We start from the raw sequence: 13,883 nt of genomic DNA, 5'->3' as shown, positions 1-13,883 counted from the left end.
AGGAACTGGCATTATGCAATGCACCGTGTTTTCTAAGTTCCTAAGCCAATCGCGAGGGCCACAAATGCGGAGTCCGTGCCATTGCTGACAGCAGCTAATTCTTTCAATAAAAAACTCGGCACCCAACGGCAAGAAGCTTCATAGCGAACGTCGAAAGAGCTAGGCCTAGCGTTGCCGCAGTGGTGGCAACTGCTGCCAGCGGATCTGCGTGCGAGAGTGCCGGTTCGAGGTGGCGAAGTAATGAAAACGGCAGCCGTGGTGCCTTTGATTATTGCCGTTTCGGACCTGCGGTCACGGCAAAACGTCCGGAAAATCGGACGGCAAAGACTTCTTGCATCCGACATTTCACACGATCTGATACGTTGACTCTATGGGTTACGTGGCGGTGGCGCGAAGCCGTCCAAATTATCGGAAATCCGGAAAGTCGGTCGTTGACTGCACACTGGCAACTCCTCCAGCCGACGACAGCGCGTCAAAGACGATTCATTACGACTCCTTTCTGTTGCTGCTCGAGCCAGCATTACAGTGACTTTCGACCCTTTCAATATATTGCCGCTAATTTTCCCTGATAGAGGCCCAAATTCCCTGAGTTTTCCCTGACTTTTTCCAGACTACTCAAGATCCCTGAGAATTCCCGGTTTTCCCGGTTGGTAGACACCCTGTGTAATATACAGAATTGTGATATCATTATTCATTGCTGAGTTACAGGGTTGCAAACTTGATAGTTTCGTTTTCTGAAAATTTTCAATTTTAGTCAATTTTTAATAAAAAACTGACGACTTAAATAAAAAAAATTCGAAACCACCAGTCACTAGATTTTAAGTTTTTCTTTTAAATGCAACAAACCTTGTCAAACGTGGTGCAGTGGTTGCAGAGAAAAACAAATTCTGCTTTTACATGTGTTCAGATAGGAGCACCTGAGCTATAGCTTCCTCTTAAGGAAGCCACCTGGCGAAGTCAAGGAAGGAGGTACAGTAGAAACAGAAACAGAGTCGGGGTCAGAAGGCGGGTCTAACTGAACGTCTGTAGAGAAGTTGATCAGGGCAGAGTGTGTTGAGAGAAAGTCGAGACCCAGACTCACCGCAACAATATTCTGTAGATGTGGAGTTAATTATTTCAAATATCTTCAATTCATTTTTATTAGAATTATATGTTTGAAACACATTTCCTATTGCTTTATTTATTCATTCAAGGCCCCTGTTAAGTCTCAATATACAGGGGCTCTACATGGCTATAAAAAGAAAACAGCCTATAGTATTTGAGAACAATAACCAAGCAGCTTGCAGCTGCCTCTCATGGCTTAACCACTCTGGGGCTTAAATGCAGATGTAGAGATATGCTATAAATGTGCTTACTCTTCCCCTGCTGCCATAACAGTACACTAGAGCTGACAATGTCAACTCACAGAAATGAGTGCTTTTTGTGTGTGCCTACTCAACACGTTGGTGCGTGGCAGGTCTTACAAGAGCAATGCTGCTAAGCACCATTGCAAGCTTTACGACTAGAGCTCCACCTATGCCAGTCCACAAGATGGCCACAGTCGGAATGAAGTGACGGCACTTTCTCTGGCACGTACGTTTGACACACGCAGCCACTGCGACTAGGAATGTCACTGGAAATGTGCTGTTCCCTAAATGGTTACTAACAGATTAAGTGTGAATAATTGAAATCAAAAGGGCATGAGTGCTGCTGGTAGATGAACACAAGAAACATGAATGACTACATGGACATGGTACGTTTTGTGTTTGTGGCATGCTGCATCTCTCTCAAGCAGTAAGCATGTCCCTTAGAAAGCACCAACCATATCAACAGCTTCTTCTGAATTGAAAACAATTGCATGCAAATCATTCAAGCAAACCTGAGCATTCACATGCATGTCAACAATAAAAATTAATGAGCCCCCCCCAAAACAGTACCTTTTCTTTCTCAACTTTTCCATGCTTTCAGAAACATTTGAAAAGACTGGGCTATTAAAGGGTAAATCCAACAATTTATTAGGGTCTCCAGGCTGCAGCAAAATATCATACATTCTCTTGTATGCGCCATATGAGAGCTGTGCGATCATTTCAGAATTATTGTAAAGCCTGACACTGCCAATTTGTGCCCTCAAATGATCTCAACTGTTCAGCCTGTGTGCTAGCCTATTGTGACACCAGCACGTGAAAAGCAGCAGCACTGGTGCCAACATATCAGTGTGAAGTCGTCTTTGAAATATGTGCAGCAGGACACCTATTGCCATCAGCAATTCGGTTCAACTTTTCTGCTGACAAGGCTTTTAGCAGCAACTTTCAAAGTGCAATCCTTCGGTTTGTTTTGTCACTAAGAAGCGTCAAGAAAAGGGAAATGTGGCATCTACCAGACATGAACCTATAAAAGGTATCCAACCTCAGAAAAGTAGATTCACAGCTGTCGATTAATTCGGTCTTGCCATGCGATATGCTCGCCGCTTGGTTGCTCAGATGGCAGAGCCCCAGATGTACAACGACCTCAGGCTTAATCACCTAACATGTACAAAGCATTCAAGGAGCTCTCTTTCTGAGAAACCGGTATGGGTGTGCTGGTGCGCTACAGTTGAATGGGTGAAAATTTTGCCCTTTGGTGAAATTTTCCCTTCACCCTGTGGATTGCCACAGAACTCAATTGCCCCATTAAAGAGGTGTCATATGACATTAGAATCCTTGTAGCTGAACAGACTGTCTCAAGTAATTGTGCGCCTGTACCTGGTGTGCTCTCACTACCGGTGATGTCATGAGAAGCAGCTCTCTAGGCTGGCCAGTCCACTTTGGACTTGGATGTAGTTTTCTGCACATTTAAAATTATCTCTACTCTTTGCAACTATCCCGCATGACACAGTGGCCACAAAGATATCTAAAACAACCACTTCTCTGACATGATAAAAAAAATTGCCGGAGTCACCCTTTAAAACACTTGTTTCACAAATGCAAAAAGTTGTATTAACCAGGTGGCCACCAGTTTTCCAGAATTAGTTAAATGCAGAGTTCGTGCAGATGGTGTGTGTGCAAGTTCATAAATTAAATAGTAAACTTACAGTTCAATAGAGCTCCTGAAAAGCAAACAATTTTTTTTTTAATTATTGCAAAAAACAAATCTGCAAAACTCTAAACCTATGGTCTAAAAAAATTCCATTGAACAAGACAAAGCTGCTCAACACTTAACTGATGAAGAAATCTACGAGTCAAAACTCCATCTGCCCTAAGAGCAACAAACTTCTGCATGGCATTATTACACTTGCGTATCCACCAGGGAAGGACACAACTGCTGCTTCAGAAAGGAAGAGGTACATGAGAAAAAATAGGTGGCAAGTGAAGAATAGGATTAAAGAAAGAAGAGGGATATAAAAAATTTGAAAATATTACATAACACTAATAAGAATGCAGATTGCTGTCCCTGAAACAAGGCACTCAGCAATGCCTGGTTGCAATATGTAATAAAGTAATAAGTGCATACCAAACTTCAAAGCTGAAGACACAGTTGTGAATTTAAAGAAATGACAATTCCATATTACCGCATAACCATGCTCCCTAACTTGTACACCAATTACCTGCAGAAGATGTACATACTAGTACATAAACAAGGTTTATGCCCTGCAACCAAAGGAAAATGGCTGGTAGTACACTGTTAAAAGAGCCCAAAGTGATTAATAACTTCCAATATAAGTAGTAAATAGAACGGGGTCTCATGGGCAAAGAACGTATTAGAACATTTTATGCAGAACAACCATGGAAGTAAACAAGTTTGTAAAAGCCGCCATAGCAAGCTAAAAAAAAAGTTGTGCGTACAAAAGCAAATAATTCCAAGTTTAAAAACCAATGAAAAATAGACAGGCGTATAATGCGCATCATAACACATTATTACACAGCTGGGGGCTTAAATAAAATCATAATTCTAAAAATGAAAATAGGAAAATAAGCCCTTTATAAAATACAAAGAAGCAAATAAAAAGATTATCAGCATCTCAACTAGAGTACTCAAGGATGAATAAAAAAACTGCTAGAACGATTTTCAGTTTACTGATAACAGTATTTTAAAATGTTGACTTTTTCATAACAAGTGGTGGTGTGTTCTATAGTAATATGAAAGTGAATTGCACAGTTTGTTTGCCATAGTCTGCATTGCTGTCGAAGAATAGACAGATATCTTAACGGTGTCACCTGACTGCAGAGCTGGCTGACCTTCTTTGTGCTTCCTGCCTTTGCCGGCAAGAGCACTGCAGTGTTGTGGGGTCATCACTGTCCGCTAGTGGTGCGAGACTTGCACACTTTGCTGCAAAATGGCTTTATTATGTGGCACCACTAGCTCTTCACGATTCTGTATTACTGTCTCCCGTGCTATTTGCGAAGAAATATTGAATATGCAACAAGAAACCACCTACTGAACTTGCTATTGGACTTTTATTTGCAGTGTGGCCAGCCGCCACCGAACAACATTTCAGCAAGTTTTCTGCCTCTTCTTGTCTAGATGTGCTTGTGCTGTGTCTTGGGCGAGTTCTGCTGCACCTAAGGCCTCGATTACGCGTTCCCGTGCAGGGAGTGATCAAGCATACCGAGGCGTCGATGCTGTGCGCACATTTTCGCTTGGATCTACGAGAAGCTTCAAATTTTCTCATTTGTGAGCACAGCTCCGTTTTATACATTGTCTTAGTCACAAATCATTGTTCTAGTCTTATTCCAGCTATCGTGTGCATCATGCAGACATTAATATATTTCCCGTTGGGAAATGTCAGCACAGCTGTGCACTTATATTTTCTTCTCTTTTGCCCTAGCGTGCCGTGTTAGCATTCAGTCGACTATGTGGACACTACTTAGCGTAAATAAAAAGTTAGAGTAACTTGCAAGATACTCTAGATTAGAATAGACAACATTAAAAGTAAATTGCGCGGTTAGCAGCTATGTGCGTGGTTGGCATGCATGTTGGCCACGAACGTCGCTGCATTCAGCAGGCCGTGGTTTCTCACCCTGTGTGCACAGCGTGAAGATTATTCCTCCAGCACAGGCATTTTTAACAAATTCGTGCAATTTAATAATTTGAGTATATAATTGTTGGTCACAGCATGTGCTTTCTCATTCTTCAGAATTAAAAAAAGTTGATCAGTAAAAAAAAAAAAAAAACATTAAGTGCCATGAAAATAATAACGAGAAGTACCAATTGGAAGCGCGACCATGAATCACTTGGAAACCGCCTCTCTGTGCTTGGTTCTGCGTGTGCTCGTGAAGCCCTATTGGAAAGCGCTCAAACCGTGGCACATAATAACCCCAGAAATTATTTGTTTGAGGGCTCCCCAATAATCACTCGAGCAGAAAAAAGTAAATTCTCATTCAAGATGAACAGCACTTACTAAGGCAAAAGCCTTAGATGGCTCATGGGACGAAAAATTCTATGTTCAGCATTATGCATCTGGCGTTATGGCACCAAAATTCATGGCAGCAAAATTCATAGGGAGTTGAACCCACAAACCGTGGTGGGAGTTGAACCCTCGACTTAAAGCGAAGGCCTTAAGGGCCTCACGAATTGAAAAAATCCATTTTCCTGTGTTATCAAAAAATTGAGTTCAGTGTTATGGCACCAAAATTGATGTTGCCACCCAGGGCCACTGGTGGGACTTGTACCCATGACCATTGATGTTAATTAAGACAAAGTTAATTAAAATATAGTTAATTAAGGCACCCAAATCCACAACATTTGGTGGGAGTCGAACCCAGTTGGAGATTTAGGTGAACTCGACATATCTTCAAGTTGGATTCCAATTGACATCGTGAAGGACGAGAGTCGAACCCACTACCTTTGGTGTTAATTAAGGCATTATTAATTTAGATGCAGTTAAGGCACTCAAACCTACAACCTTTGGTGGGAGTCGAACCCACAACCTTTGGTGTTAATTACGGCAAAGTTAACTAAAGAGCTGTTCATTAAGGCCCTTGAACCCACAACCTTTGGTGGGAGAAAACAAGCAATAGGAAGTAACAACACTCCAAGGGTCTGGATTCGAGCTAGTTGGTATGGCATCAATTTTCCTTAAGGCAGGTCAAGCACACAAGACGTTGTGCCTTGTGTGTCTTCTTTTCGCCGTCTGTGTCTTTGTATGCTTGACCTGCCTTAAGGAACAGAAGTAACAATGCATCAGAATGAAAATGTCAAGTAATGTGATGAATGCCTTGAGAGCAGGCAGGCTTTCGCCTTCGTCCTCTTTAGCGTATGCTGAAACAACTAAACCTTTGCTGTGATCGTTTTCGCTTAATATTTTCGTTTTGTCGAAACTTTTCCCCATTTTTAAACAAGCTTGTGGTGATCACACCATAGAGTTGCATGCTTTCATGTTGAAAAATGATGCCCCCAAACCTGCAACGCCCCTAGCGGTAGAGGCAGGAACTACAAACACAGATATGAAACCAGTTGCCGGATGCATTGAGACACCTGTCTTTTCTTCCAGTGTGATCTGTATACAGAAATTAACCCTTTAAATACCATGCCTGAGCTGTACTCATCCTAGATGTTCATAGTACCATTATCACCAAAGACACCAGAGTTGTACTCATCAATTCAGTTCTCACTGTGCATTTAATTTCGGTGCTTCAATGCTTTGATTGCTTTCAATTCCTTTCACTATCATCTGTTCAAATAATTACGGTCAAAGCTTACTTTTGTGTTGAAGCCCACATCTTAAAGCAGATGCCTCTCGTTAATATATTTTTGGTGAATACAAGACGCAAAATATTTTCTGAATTCACATATAATGTGCAAGAATTTGCTGGAATAAAAAAAAATTGGGGAAACTGAGCACTTGTTTATATTATATTATATTATTATTATTTATTATATATTTTATTTCATTTATTATATATTTATTATTATTATTATATTATTCATTATTATTATATTATTTCTATTATTTGCATTAGTGGTAAAGCAAAATGAAATTGTTATTCAACATGAATTCAGCAGCTTTATAGACCCTTTTCATGACGATTCCGTAGGTGCCGCCATGTTTGAACACGTCATGACATATCCATTGCTTGCCTAAGCTGCCTCCATTGCCTCTGTGCTTACAATGGATGTGCATGACACTGAGTGCAGCTCAACAAACCTATGTTTTGGTGGTTATCGTAGATGGTGACAAGGTGGACAACACAAAGCTTGGCTACAGCTTCACAGGTCATGCAAGTGCATTTGGAGCTCGTTACGTCCTGCCCAAATGGTGCGAGCAGCGTATATGGTGCTTGTACAAGACGGGGGCTAAAAATCTACTCTAGGCTGCCCTAACTTTCCGCTTCTGATTTAAATCAGGATTAGTGTGACTTCAAAGATGTTCTTCTTTGACAAACACTTTGAAACAGTGGCTTGTCAAGTTTCTGACTCAGTACCGTTCCTTTGCGCGGTCACTATCTAATAGTTTATTTCCTGCCTAATCACTCGCAGGTGTATTCTATTGAAGTAGATTTGTTCTTGCTGCAACACAGGCTTGTAATGTAGATGTTCTGCACATTGTATTAGCGTGTAGCAAAGACGTTTTATCGCTAGTCACTCGCTTACTGCATGGATCATTAAGGAATGTTCAGTTTCGCACGTTCGTGTGCTGTCAGTGTATTCATTGCCCATGCTTCAGCACATTGATTCAAGTGTGGGCCCATTCACGTATTCTTGACACATGGACGATAGAGCGGTTGCAAACTTGAGTGTGAGTTCAGGTGGATGCGTGTAGAATACATCCAAGAAACTTACTATGCCAGAAAGCAGTGCTACTCTTTTTGTCATTGTGTAATGAGTGGCACTCACTCTTGACGGCGTTCTGGGGTCGCTGTCATTTCTTTAGTGGATAGCGATACAACGCTGGTGGATAAGTGAACTTCTTAACCTCGAGGAAAATCGTCCATCGCGAAGAGCCAGCAACACAGGCAGTCCTTGCAAAGCAGCAGTTTGAACTTGGCTGACCACAAATTCATTCCATTCCTTAACTCTTTCTATACCACGCCCATCTGGGATCGTTTCCCCACTAACTATGGTTCGAAACACCAGTTCAGGGACCCTCCGTGCCGCTCACGGACACACTGCACTGTCGAACACGAAGGAGGAGAACTATTCTTTTGTTTCCTAAGATGTTTGCTCTTTTCCCCCAGGCAGTGATTTTTGAACACGCTACGAAGTTTTTTGCAACTGTCAAAGTAGAAAGCAAAAATGGCCGCCCGCTGTTGATGTTTTGAAATGCAGCTTTCGAGGCTTTCTGCGCCACTAACTGTATGAAGCATGTGACGCCCCTTCGGGCATAAAATCCGTTGGCCTGCCAGGCTCGGTAGGCAACATTCGTCACCGCACCCAATAAACACCGACGAGCACAGCTGCTCGGCGGTCAGTCATCGTTCATCACCACCACCCTGCGTCTGTCCAACGGAGGGTGCCTCGAGCCCTTACTTGTTCACGAACCCGGGTGGATCATGATACTGGCGACGAGTACCGACGGATCGTCCCACGCCTCCGCGAGCAGCAAAACACCGCCCTCCATTGCTGCCGCCATGCTGCCACCATGTACGGAAGGCTCGAGCCATTCGAAGGAGATGGGTCCGCCTGGCCAATTTATGAGGAGCAAGTCCACGTGTTCTTCCAGGCAAACGACATACCTGAGGCCAAACAGGGGGACATTTTCTTGGCCAGCTGCGGGACCCGCGACTTCAGTCTCCTGCTCGGCCTTCTCAAGACAGCCACGCCGCATGTTAACTCTTTCCTTACCACGGGACTAGGCATCGTTCACCGGTGAACGAAGTTTTCGAGCGCGCATTTTAAAAAAAACGCTACGCCCCTGGACTTGTGGCGCCATCTCGGTGATTGTATACAAAGTACAGTTTCCGTTTCTGCGTGATTCACATTTTTACTGCGTGGCGGCGATTTTTAAAGGGCGTGCGAGCTCAAAGGTTGATGAGCACTTGAGCGGCGCGATAGCGTCGACATCCGGAACAGCACACGCTCGGAAGATCGCAGTTTCGCGCGATCCTAACGATCCGGCAAGTGATCTTTTGGACTAATCGAGCACAGATGACTCGGACATCGATGTTGCATCATCGGAGTTCAGCTCAGATGCGGAAGATGCTGCCGATCAGCCGGGAACATCAGCTGTTACCCGCAGGTAAGTTTCGGATTCGCCGTCCGCTTTGTTTATGCATATCCAGAGCCGGTTCAATTGCCGTGTTGGTGTCCAAACGATCATTTTCTTTATTTATAGAGTGTCCATTTCATTTGGGTAAGACGTGCTTCCACCAGCTCAAAGAAGTGTGGAGTTTCGACCTTTGAGAGATCCGGGCATTGACCTCGGGATGATGCTCCGTAGCGGTCCGAAGCGGCTGTCGCGAGCGCTCGATGTTTTTTGCCTTTTCTTTACGGCGGAGGCCATTCACGCTATTTGTGCAAAGACCAACAAGTATGCATGGATGCGCATCATCGAGAAACCGACCTACAGCGAGAAGGATGGTTCTCGGAATGAGGTAACCCCAGCGGAAATGATGAAGTTCATCGCCTTACTGTTGTACATGAGAGTACTGGAACTGCCGCAGCTGCATATGTATTGGAGTACATCAAAATTGTTTTCCGGGCTCCTCCCTCCAAACATTATGCCAAGGTGACGTTTCACCGCGCTCCTGGCCATGCTGCATATTTCTGACCCAGATACAAACAAAGGCGCTGCCGCACAGAAGGTAGACAAGGTGTCGTGGCTTCTTGAGCACATGAACGACTGCTCCGCGTCATTGTTCCAGCCTTATCGCAAAATTTCAGTGGATGAAAGAATGGTAAAATCCAAAGTGCGGTCTGGAATTCGGCAATACATTAGAGACAAAGTTGTGAAATGGCGCTACAAATTATGGGTTCTTGCGGACCCGAAAACCGGCTACACCATCCAGTTCATAGTGTATACAGGGAAGAGTGAAAAACCTAGTGCCAATGGGCTGGCCTTTGATGTGGTCACTAAGCTTTGCGATAAGTACCTTGATCGTGGATATATTATATATACAGTAGAACCCCGCTGTTACGTTCCTCACTGCAGCGTTTTCCCGGCTGCTACGTCGTTTTCATCCGGTCCCGGCATAGCTTCCATTGGATCCAATGTATAAGGAACCCCGCTGTTACGTAGTAGCAGTGAAAACGTTCCCGCATGATGCGTCGCAACCCGAACCAGCCTGGGCTAAAGTAGGCAACGCGCTTCAACCGCCATTTTGACTTTTGGCGAGTTTTGACCGGGCTTGGCCGGGCTTGGCTATGGAACTGGCTGCAAGAAGCCGCACGCCAGCTCGAGAGGCCGCCACTGGGTGGCCATTCGTGAAAAATGCTCTCACTATCGTCACTGTGATTACGGTCCCCGCATGGTTTGTTGGACGGGTCGACTCGCGGAGGAAGGAAACTCAGGAGAGGCCCCGACGTCACTCTTTGTGAAGCTATAGCTAAAGGGAAGCCGGAAGTTGGCGTTGCTCCGCCTATCGGGCCAGCTCTCCTCTCTTGTTTACATTTTTCCCACGCCGCGCTGCGCGCAACCGGGCTGCTCGGACGTGCGCGCTCCGCAGCAATACTAAACAATCGTTAGCATGATTACACCAAAGAGGGCAAAATTTCCCGCGGATACTCCTTTGTCCGTTGCCATTGCCGTGGCGCAGTGACGACGAGGAGCACGATCCGCATGATGCCAGGGAGTTGCCAAATCCTAGCTTTGGAGAAGCCGTCGCGGCTCTGGACCTCCTCCGCAGGTACGTCGCACCTCACAGTGACGCTGACAGCAATGCGGCCTTCCAGGCTATTGAGAACCGTGTGATGATTTCTAGCGAGCGAAAGAAACGGCTAGCCACCATTCTAGACTTCTTTAAGTTCTAAGCGCACTCTGTGGAAATAAATTGTCTATAGTTGAAGCTGCACTTTTTTCTTTCATTTTCGGCGCCTTCCTCACTGTTGCGTTTTCCCGGCTGTTACGTTTCTTTTCCTCGGTCCGGTGAAAAACGTATGAACGGGGTTCCACTGTATATGGACAACTTCTACACTTTGACCTCTCTTCTTGTGCACCTCTTGGAACGCAAGAGACTAGCGTGCGGCACAACACGAAAAGATCGCCGGGGATTCCCCACAGAACTGAAAGGCATCACTTGAAAGAGGAGAGCTAAAAGAGGAGACATCCGCTGGCTGAGAGACAAGGGAGTATTGTATCTTCAATGGAAAGATTGACGTGTTGTGCATATGGTTAGCACTGCACACACAGCTAACTCGCACGTGCTTGCCAAACGACGAGAAAAGAAGGACTGTAAGTGGCAACAAATTGCCATAAAAAAGCCACAGCTCATTGACGAATATAACGCCGGAATGCTTGGAGTCGATAAATCGGACCAGCTCATTGCCACGTACAATGTTTTGAGGCAATGCGTCCGCTGGTGGAAAACGTTATTCTTCCACTGCATCGACATCGCAGCTGTGAACAGCTACATTATTTTTCAAGCATATCGCACGCAGCATCCCCAAGCATCCGAGCTTTCTAGGCCTTCTCGGTTTGACCAGCTGGCCTTCAGGACAGAGCTGATTGGACAGCTCCTAGAGCTAGAGGACACAGCACCAGTTCCTGTCCCTCCCTCGCCAGCTGCATCACGCACAGCTGCACAACACAAGCCTGAAAGAAAGGACGAAACTGTAAGAAGTGCTACGAGGAAAAGAAAGTTCAACACAAGATGAATCTGTTCTGTCCCACATGCAATGTGCATTTGTGCTTCACAACAAGAAACTGTTTCGGCGACTGGCACACCAATCTGGCTGAATGAAACATTTGTGGCTCCAAAAGTTATTGATCTGCAACTTTCAATTTTGCTGTGATATTGTGCTATGGATTGTTAACTATTTTGTATATGTCGTAAGTTTTATAGAATTTTTTGCTCAGAAAATATAAGCTAATCATTAAGAATGTTTGCAGTGAATTTCATTAATTGTTTGCGTTTGCTCATTTTTATTATGCATTTTGTTATAACTTTTTTTTTACGGAATGTGCATTTAGTACACACGTTTTGGTATATAATATTGTGCCATAAGTTAATCCTTTCCTTGAAAAAAAAAAAACTGTAAGTAGGAACAATCAAGAACTTGAATATTTCACTATGCGTCTTGTAATTTTTTATAACACAAAGAGTACTTAACGTATGGGTGTAATTTTTTGAAGAAATGTTGCCTAGTGATATACCCACAATTTGTATGTTTTGAAATTTCACTAAACATTTTTTTGCCAGAGATATTACTCCTTACTCAAAAAATTTTTGAAATTTTCTTGCTTCTTTTTGTTCGAGAATTTTTTTATGTAAATAATTTTTTTATATATTAATAAAACAAATACTATTTGAAAGCATGTTCATTTACCTTCACTTTTATGTACTGCATGACACTTTAAACTTAGTAGCTGCTGCACAACAAATTCCTAACTAAACCATACAAAAAACAGTCAATTTCCCCGTGGTAAGGAAAGAGTTAAGATGCTGGGTGAGCTGCTAGCCATACTGCGCTCGCATTTCAACCCAGCACCGTCCACACTAATGGAGCGTTTCCATTTCAACAACCGGAGCCGCCGGGAAGTAGAGACCCTCGGGCAGTTCGTTGCTGTGCTACGAGGGTTAGCGAGTGCCTCCGTTTTCGGGGACCAGCTGGACTCGCTGCTCCGGGGCCGTTTCGTCTGCGGTATCAACAACCCCGCCACACAGATGCGACTCCTGGAGCTTCCCGACCTCTTGCTTGACGCCGCCACTAAGGCAGCGCTGGCAATGGAAGCTGCCGCCAAGGACGCCGGCGAGATTGCCCGTGCGACTGGCTCATCGTCGGCGGAAGCGGCGGTCAACAAGTTGGCAACAAAGGACAGTACCTGCGGTTGCTGTGGTGGTGCCCATTGCCGCTCCCAGTGCCAGTTCTCTCAAGCACAATGCTTCACGTACGGGAAAACTGGGCACCTGGCACGGGTATGCCGAAGGGGGAGGACGAACAACAGACAGCAGCAGCAGCCTGATTCAAGCCCAGGTATCACACAAGCCCGCGGGCATGGTAGCAGTCACAAGGGTACGCGGCGGGGACGCGCGGCAGGAGGCTCGACTTCTTCCGCGGCGAGGCTCCACGTCGTGGCCGAGGACCTGCAGATTTTCGACACGTGGCACGCAGGCCTTATACCGTCGTCTGTGCCGCCCTACATGCTGACCGTCGAAATCTGCGGGCACCCCATTTCCATGGAGCTGGACACAGGGGCGGGGCCAGCGTGAAGGTCATGGCCGGGAAACGGTTCAAGCGTACTTCCCCCGTCACGTTCGTCAAGGCTTCGAGCGTGATACTGCACAGCTACCCCGGGCATCTCTCCCAGCTCCAGGGTCAGGCAAAGGTCAGCACTCGCTTTGGCGACAGGGAGGCAACCCTTCCCCTTTACTTAACCAAGAGGTCGTCGCCGATGCTACTGGGCCGAAACTGGATTCATGAACTGGGCGTTCGTCTCCATAGTACCAGAAAGCCAGCCTACATGTGGTGATAGACGTCACCAGCCTCATAACCGAGTTAAGTCCTGTTCCAACCAGTGGTGGGCACATTCGCCGGCACGACGGCTGGCATCTATGTACCTGAGGGAGCCCGGCAACATTTTTTCAAGCCTCGCCCACTGCCGTTCGCCCTGAAGGATGCAGTCACCCAGGAGCTACAATGGTTACATCGAGAGGGCATCCTGGTGCTCGTCAAGACGTCTGAGTAGGCCGCTCCCATCATACCAGTCCTCAAGTGAGGCGCCAGTGTCAGGATTTGTGGGGATTTCAAGGTTACCATCGACGCCATCGCAACCGTCGAGAAGTACCCGCTGCCCCGGATAGGTCTCTGGTCAGCGTTGTCCGGTGGACAGA

The 13,883-nt window shown here is 45.4% G+C and overlaps 1 protein-coding gene across 4 annotated transcripts in view; it reads right to left on the bottom strand.

Annotated features, from left to right (window-relative positions):
* Positions 1-13,883, bottom strand: part of Ctl2 (Choline transporter-like 2) — a 448,555-nt gene that overhangs the window by 155,369 nt on the left and 279,303 nt on the right. For 3 of the 4 annotated variants that reach the window (XM_050168532.3, XM_050168529.3, XM_055064868.2), the window contains exon 9: positions 3,050-3,064. The exons of the other annotated variant lie outside the window; for it this stretch is intronic. In XM_050168532.3, coding sequence (XP_050024489.1) covers positions 3,050-3,064 — 15 coding nt within the window. The remainder of the gene's footprint in view (positions 1-3,049; positions 3,065-13,883) is intronic. 4 annotated transcript variants of the gene reach the window in all.

Source organism: Dermacentor andersoni, chromosome 1, assembly GCF_023375885.2.
Source record: "Dermacentor andersoni chromosome 1, qqDerAnde1_hic_scaffold, whole genome shotgun sequence".
Classification (NCBI taxonomy): domain Eukaryota; kingdom Metazoa; phylum Arthropoda; class Arachnida; order Ixodida; family Ixodidae; genus Dermacentor; species Dermacentor andersoni.
The sequence above is the reverse complement of the archived record's forward strand: the minus strand, read 5'-3'. Positions and strand labels throughout refer to the sequence as shown.